The sequence below is a fragment of the Cicer arietinum genome, chromosome 7, assembly GCF_000331145.2.
Source record: "Cicer arietinum cultivar CDC Frontier isolate Library 1 chromosome 7, Cicar.CDCFrontier_v2.0, whole genome shotgun sequence".
NCBI lineage: Eukaryota > Viridiplantae > Streptophyta > Magnoliopsida > Fabales > Fabaceae > Cicer > Cicer arietinum.
In genome coordinates, this window is record NC_021166.2 from 20,306,934 (window position 1) to 20,314,369 (window position 7,436).

Here is a 7,436-nt window from a genome sequence, read left to right on the forward strand (position 1 = left end):
TCGGCAATCCCGTGTGAAATAGGACATTTGGTTAAGTTGGATTAGATCCTTACCATCTCATCCAAATGTTCTTGAATTGTTAAAGATGTATTTAAAATTAAGTAAATAACATTATTGATACATTTGATAATAGATCTAAAAAGATGAACAATTATCATCAACATACAATTCTAAGGATCATTTTAGATTATTTATAAAATATGGAGAATTTGGTTGATAATCTACTATAAAATATGTTTCTTTTATGAGAATTAAAGTTATCGCATAAAGTTATTTATTAAAATTAATATTTCTTTAGCAAATATACATAACAAATTATGAAATTAAAGGATCTATGATGTGTTGTCAATATCTAATTAGTTATCAGAATAAAATATTATTACAGTGTATAATCTTTAATACTAAAAATTATAGACCACTATATATCAATATATATTAACAGTAAAAAACAAAATAACTATACATACACTATCGTCATAAAATATATTTTGAAGATTTATATAAAAAATATGTACTTAAAACATAAAGTTATTAGTAATTTATATATCTTTATTTTCATAAGATTAATTTAAAATGAGATGTTACTATTACAAAAAAAAATATTATTAAATAAACATTATCAACTAAAAAAATATATATATATATTATATTAAAAAGTGACAATAAAAATATTTTATTTGGGTTGATATTTCAAACATTTAATATACTATTACAAAAATTAATAGTACTGGAAAAAGAAAAAAGAAAATAAAAACAATTTATCAATCATTCATATGTATTTTTTTATCAGAGTCAAATTGATTTAATTATCCGTTGTGGTATTTTAATAGTTTTAAGTTTCATTAAAATTTTGTAAAAAAAATATTTCCTTAAGAAATATATAATATAATTGTGTTGATGACTAGATGGAATCCATCAAATCAACCATGCTTGCAAAAGCCGCAAAACGCATTTGGTTTGATTCTTCTCTCACTTTAAAATTCAACGAATGTTACGTAAACTATAAACAACACAACCATATATAGGAATTATTGGGGACGATTTACTACAAAATGCATAACGTGTGTTGATGAGATTGCAGTATTGTATCAACATTAGAGTGATTAATCTCCATAATTTTGTTCAAGTTTTTCAAGGCCATTTGAAAATTTTCCTAAACTTGTATCGGTTACACAAACAAGTGATGTATAAATGACTTTCTCAATATTTGTTCTACAATCAACTTAAAAAAGTTGTGTTATTTCAAATATGTCAGAACTTTATGCTTAAAATTAGAACTTAGATGAAATATTTCCAAATGAATAGAACTTAGATGAAATGAGATACATTAAAGCATGTAAAAATCATCATTTACTTGGAAAATTATGTATTTTATTCAACTCTAATTAGTGTTGATAGTCTTTCACTATTTCTATAATATTTGTTATCGCAATTAAGAATAACGAGTTAATAAAATCTTTTTTTATGTGACACTTTCAATCAAAAAAACCTTGTTTTTTTATATAAGAACCTTATGTGATTGTAATTCTATATGCTCTTCGTATAAAAACTCCTTTGATTTTGATAATTGTTGTAAAAATAAAATACATCCTTAAATCCTCTATTTCTTTCATAACTATGAGAGTTAAAAATAGAATGTAACAACACTACATTGATAGAAATATAATTAAAAATAAACTCCACTAAACGATAATGATAGGTTAAGGAAGAAAAGAATTAATGTATATACTGACAGTTTCTCATGTATTTAACCATAAAGGTGTTTACAGGGTTATGGAATGTTAACTTTTGCATGCATGTTGAAACACCCTATTATAACTCATTTAATTATTCATAGATTTATATTAATATTATACTCAACTTAGTTATAAAAATATATACCAAAACAAGACTCTATTCATAAGCTATATCTACGGGATCACACATTGTTTTTGTAGCTTCCTCATTTTTATAATTTTATTGTGTGTGCCCGCGCTCTTAATTTTATGCTTAATATGTGATCACGGTTAAGGTTAAGTTAGAAATAATAAATAAAAAATAAACTTAGTTCAAATGTCATGTGTGAACTTTGAATATTTCACGTTTCACCGTATTAATTAAAACTCTTTTTGTAACCTATCGGCAGTGTCACACAATATGAAGTTTACAAATACAAAGTTTTAAAATTGCAGAGAAATGTGTACTCATAGTTTTCTTATTAGATTCATGAATTTTTTCTTATTGTAACGTTGTTCTGAGTGTAGTTTTGGTATCCAAATGATATATTGATCACTTACATGTACTCTACAAAATTTTATGACGTGTAAGTTTATATTTGAAGTATATATTGGTATTTTCTACATTGCAATTACTAGTTGACAACACTTAATAAAACTACATTAATGACTACAATGAAGTAGTATTGATTAGGATTTTGGCACTATGGATTGTTCGATGATTGAATTAATAATATGATTGTGTGAGGATGATTGATATGATATTTTGTTGCTGGGTATTGTATGTGTTAGTAGGAACCAGAGCAGGAGCTTGACTAAAAATTCAGATGCGCCACAAAAATAAACTATTATTTATAAATTAAATATGCAAATCATATGTCATACAAAGTTATAATAAGTACAAAGTTGATCATAAAAAATGAAACTACATAATTTAAAAATATTTTAAAATAATTTTGCACACTCTTTGAATGACTTAAAATCATCAATATAAATTAGGTATAATTGTTCTTGTGGTCCCTTAATTTAATTTCATATAACACTTCGGTCATTTATCTTTTTATTTCTCTGATTTGGTTCTTTATTTAGTTTTATTACAAAAATTCGAAAATATAAAGAATGAAAATATGAGTTTATTTGAATATTTGAGTTATAAATTTGATGAAATTTACATTATATTGAAGATGATAATTAATTTTATGAGTTTTATTTGAAAATTTTGATGAATTCTTGTAAAAAAAATGATAACTTTGTTAACATTTTCAAAAATAAAAGATCAAATTGTTTACTTAAAATTAAATAAAGGGCCAAATCGAAAAAGAAAAAGAAAAAAAAAAAGATAAATAACTGAAATATTATCTGAAATTAAGTTAAGTAACCGCAAGAAGAATTATGCCTATAAATTATGACCTAACACTAGCACTAATTTTCCTTTCAATATAAAGTGTTATGTTATCTCCCAGAAAGTTAAGCATGCAATACAAGAGACAACAAATGTAAGAGAATAAATAAACAAACAAGAAGAAAAATGTAGTATATCACCAAATATCATCACTGCATGTATTTATTTGTTCACATAAATAAAACATCACCCAAGTACGAAGCAAATGTAAAATACCAAAAAAGAAAAAGAAAAAAAAATTACTTCAGAGACCCATCATCATCACTTTTTAATTCAACCAAAAAACAACCAAATTCATGCAAAATAATTAAACTAGCTCAAACACAAAGGAAAGTTGGTTTCTAAAATTGTAATAATACAAAATAATTGAAGCCACAATCATTTAATTAAGCTAACTTAGGTCAAATAATTGAGTAATGAATCTGAAGATGTCAATAAAAGCATATAATGAATCTGATGTCAATAATGAATATGCATATGATTTTTTATTTAGATCTCATATACAAACAAACAAACAAAATTAATTATTTTCTTATAGTATCCAAATCCAAAGGTTAGTTGTGAACATTAATGAAAACAGTTACTGATTAATCGTTTCTTCCTCGTTTTATTGTTCTCTACTTAGTTTTCATCTACTCCCATATATCTCATAAGTTACAAGTTCATTATCACCACATTTGAAGCATATCAAGACTTAAGGGAAGGAAAAGAGTAAGGACACACATACATCACCATGACTCAAACATCATTGTTGCACAATACATAACCATCAATGGAAGACAAGAAATCGAAAAAACCTTAATTTTTTTTCCTTACCTATTTACAATGGAGAAAACAAAGTGGCAAATTGAGAGTGACAGACTAAAGTGATAGGTCGCAGTAGATGTAGGAAAGGTTGTCGACAATGAGGGAAGGGTCGAAAGTTATGTGGAATTTTGTGTTTGGCAGCAAGTAGTAGAGAGTTGAGTGAGAGAGAACAAATAAGTAGTGAGAGCATTATCTATTTGTACCATGTTATTAAGGTATATTTGATATTAAGGTTAGGATGATTAGTGACTTAGGATAATGGTTAGACATTTATAAATATAAGTTATGAAATAATGTGATGGCATGATAAAAAAAAAAAAACATTCGAGTAATTGTAATATGTTATTTGAGTAGTGGAACACGCTGCGTAGAAGGAAATGTTGATTCTCGCGATGTTTTGATACCATGAAGGAAGTGAGAGATTAGAACACTAAGTTATGATTGAAGATGAATGGTAATATGTTGTGTTATACACAATCATGTGGTTAGGTAGAATATAAGTTAAATATATTAGGGTGTGGGTACAAATTCATGATATAGGTGTTTTGAAGGTCTTGAGGATAATCATATTTTGATGGTAATCCACAAGGGATAGAAGGTAACTCGTATTTGTGTTTTGGTATGAGGTTGATTAGTTATTTTGATTAATATTTTGTTTTCCATAATCTTTCGCAAACTATTTGGAATGAAAATCAAAACATAATCTTAATTGGTAAGGGTCCATAGTAATTTATATTGACCATTATGAAGTGAATATGTTACTTGAACTATTGAACTTCATCTAACCTTGTAGGGGATGCATTGTTACCTAGGATTGTGATCGTGTTGCATCAAGGGTTAGTTAAATTAGATAGGTACTATGACTTATTTTGTGTAAACATAAAGGATATTTTGTATGGCTAAATTGATATATGAATACATATGATTTTCATTTGTATGTTTTTCATGTCATATTATTTGTTAGATTTTATTGTGAATGAGACTAAGGCAAACTTTTATAAGTAATGTTCAACTACCTTTACCTATTAGTGCTATGGGATCTAAGGATCCCTGTTTGGATAAATTTTGAGATATATTATCACAAATTTAATGGGGCAAGATGAAAGATTGATCAATATATCATATAATGTCATTGAAATACTTGGATGACAACTACTTTTATTAGGACTTGTTCATTTTTTAGAGTAGATTGAATAAGAGATTTTTAGGATTGTCTAGATATATGGGAGGATTTGAAAGACTACAATCTTGATAACATAACTTTTTAACATTTTTACGCATATTTTTATTGAGTATTACATCCACCAAGTAGTTGTTATTTAAGCAATGTCAACAAATGGATAGGGTTAAGCCTCATCAAACTACTTGTTTTAAGAGTTATTTTTTACATGTTTTTTAGATGTCGATTTTGTTATTACCCCGCATATAAGGCTTTAAGTAGCAGCATGTTTGTGCTTTTATTTCATATTTATTCTTTTTAAAATTTTTCCAATAAGTCTTTTCATCTTTTGATGTATCTTAGAGAAGAGATAGGCTATGTAGGCCATGTGTTGCCACTGCACTTCTATACATCAATAATATATATATATGTGGACCCACTAATGGGGCAAGTTTCTCTATGAAAGTACATATTAATATGTAATTAATGTGTATTTTGAGTTTTAAACTCCAAAATACTTACGATATAACATCTTATTTTGCATTCTAATTTCAAAGATTCTTGCCTGAAAGTGGAAGGCATGATAAAGATATAAACATATCAATCTTAAGCTTTTAGTAGAGTTAATAATTATAAAATCGCAATATTAAAGAGGAAAAATAAAAGTAAATAAGAAGGATTTAAAACACATTCAAAATATGTAATCAATGAATTAAACATATAAAAAGGACATGAAAACCAATTATATAGTATTAACAACACATTATTTCATAACCCAAAATGACACCCCTAATATTGGAAAAGACTCAAATCAGCAGAAAAATAATAAAGAAGAAATAGGGACATAAATTTCTTTAAAATGAGATGATGAATTTACGCCTTTATGGGAAATTGGGGGAAAAACACCTTAACATCCCATCACACTGCAATTATACACAAAGCTCTCTATTTGTCTTCTTGCAAGCAAGTTCCATTGTGGTGCGCCTTTATTATTTGGGACCCAAGCATTAACCTCAAGCACTCTTCTCCCATCAAAAGTAGAACCTCCAATAACAAACAATTGATTTCCACATGCCCGAAAGGCTATTCCCCAACCATTCACTGAGAATGCTAGGTCAGGAAGTCTTCCAATGGTGACCCATGAGTTGTTGTCATTAACATACCTTTTTATTTCTTGTTTTGCATGATCAGCAACATACAAAATGTTATTTAAAACAGCAATCAAAGGAGGAGCCTCAATATATGTGGATGTTTCATTTTGTGGAGGACACATGTTGGGTATTTCACGCCATTTTCTTGTCTTCAAATCAAACTCTTCTCCAGATGTTAACTTTGTAGTTTTGTCAGCTCCAATTCCCCCAAGGACATAAAATTTTCCATCCATAAATACACCAGAACACATCTTCCTTGCAGTATTCATGTCTGGAAGAATCTCCCATTGGTTGGTATCTAAGTTATAAAGCTCGGCAGACTTTAAGATATTTCCCTGTAGATCGCAACCACCAGCTAATATGGCAATTTCTCCAATGCTAGCAGAACCAAACAAGCATCTAGAAGTATTCATTTCAATACCTTTTGTCCATTCATTAGTCAAAATGCTATATTTATAAATGGCACTAGTCATTATTTCCCTTCCAAAAACTAGAAGGTTTGTACCAACAGCCAATGACTCCTTGTCTGACAACATAAATAATTCACTAGAATTCATTCTAGGCAAATGCATCCATCGACCACGATTTGGATCAAATGCCTCCCATTCAAAGGGATCACAAGAGAAGTATACCCATTGCTCAATTATACCTAGTTTACGCCTTAGTTGATATAATTCTCCTGTTCGAATGAGAGATCGAAAATGATGATTCACTGCAGCAATTGAGCCATAATCTGACCTTGACAGTCGAAGGAGACAATTGATAGAAATGTCTCGACCAAGTGGGTGAATTAGAGAACTTAGGTCAGGGTCAACACAAGTTTTTTTCTTATCATTCCCTTGGTTATGGGATTGCAAAGGAGAATTGTAATCTTTGTGACTTTCCTTATCTTGAGAATCATTTGGATTTTCGATTGACTTTCTCAGCATGATTTGCTTTTCTTTTTCTTCTAATTGGTGCATATTGTTTGAAAGTTTCAAAATGAGAAAGGGCGGGATCTACAACAAGTTAGATAGAAGTTATGAATTAGATCACATAAAAAGGCTTGATTTTTAGTCCGTAAAAATTGAAATGAAATATAAATAAATCAATTAGTAAATAGTAATTCAAACTCCACTACATCAAAGTAAAAATTTCTTTTGGCCTCAAATATACATATACCTCCAAAGCAAATCTTAAACAAACATGAAAATGAAAATCAA

At 28.2% G+C, this 7,436-nt stretch overlaps 1 protein-coding gene across 1 annotated transcript; it reads right to left on the reverse strand.

The window, feature by feature from the left end:
- Window positions 1–5,844: 5,844 nt before the first annotated feature.
- On the reverse strand, window positions 5,845–7,222 carry LOC101488913 (F-box/kelch-repeat protein SKIP11-like). The gene has a single exon (XM_027337193.2). The coding sequence runs from the start codon at window positions 7,194–7,196 to the stop codon at window positions 5,991–5,993; it is 1,206 nt and encodes a 401-aa protein (XP_027192994.1). The 5' UTR covers window positions 7,197–7,222; the 3' UTR covers window positions 5,845–5,990.
- Window positions 7,223–7,436: the final 214 nt, after the last annotated feature.

Coding starts and splice junctions, on each gene's coding strand:
- LOC101488913 (XM_027337193.2), bottom strand. CDS start 7,196: ATGCACCAATTAGAAGAAAAAGAAAAGCAAATCATGCTGAGAAAGTCA.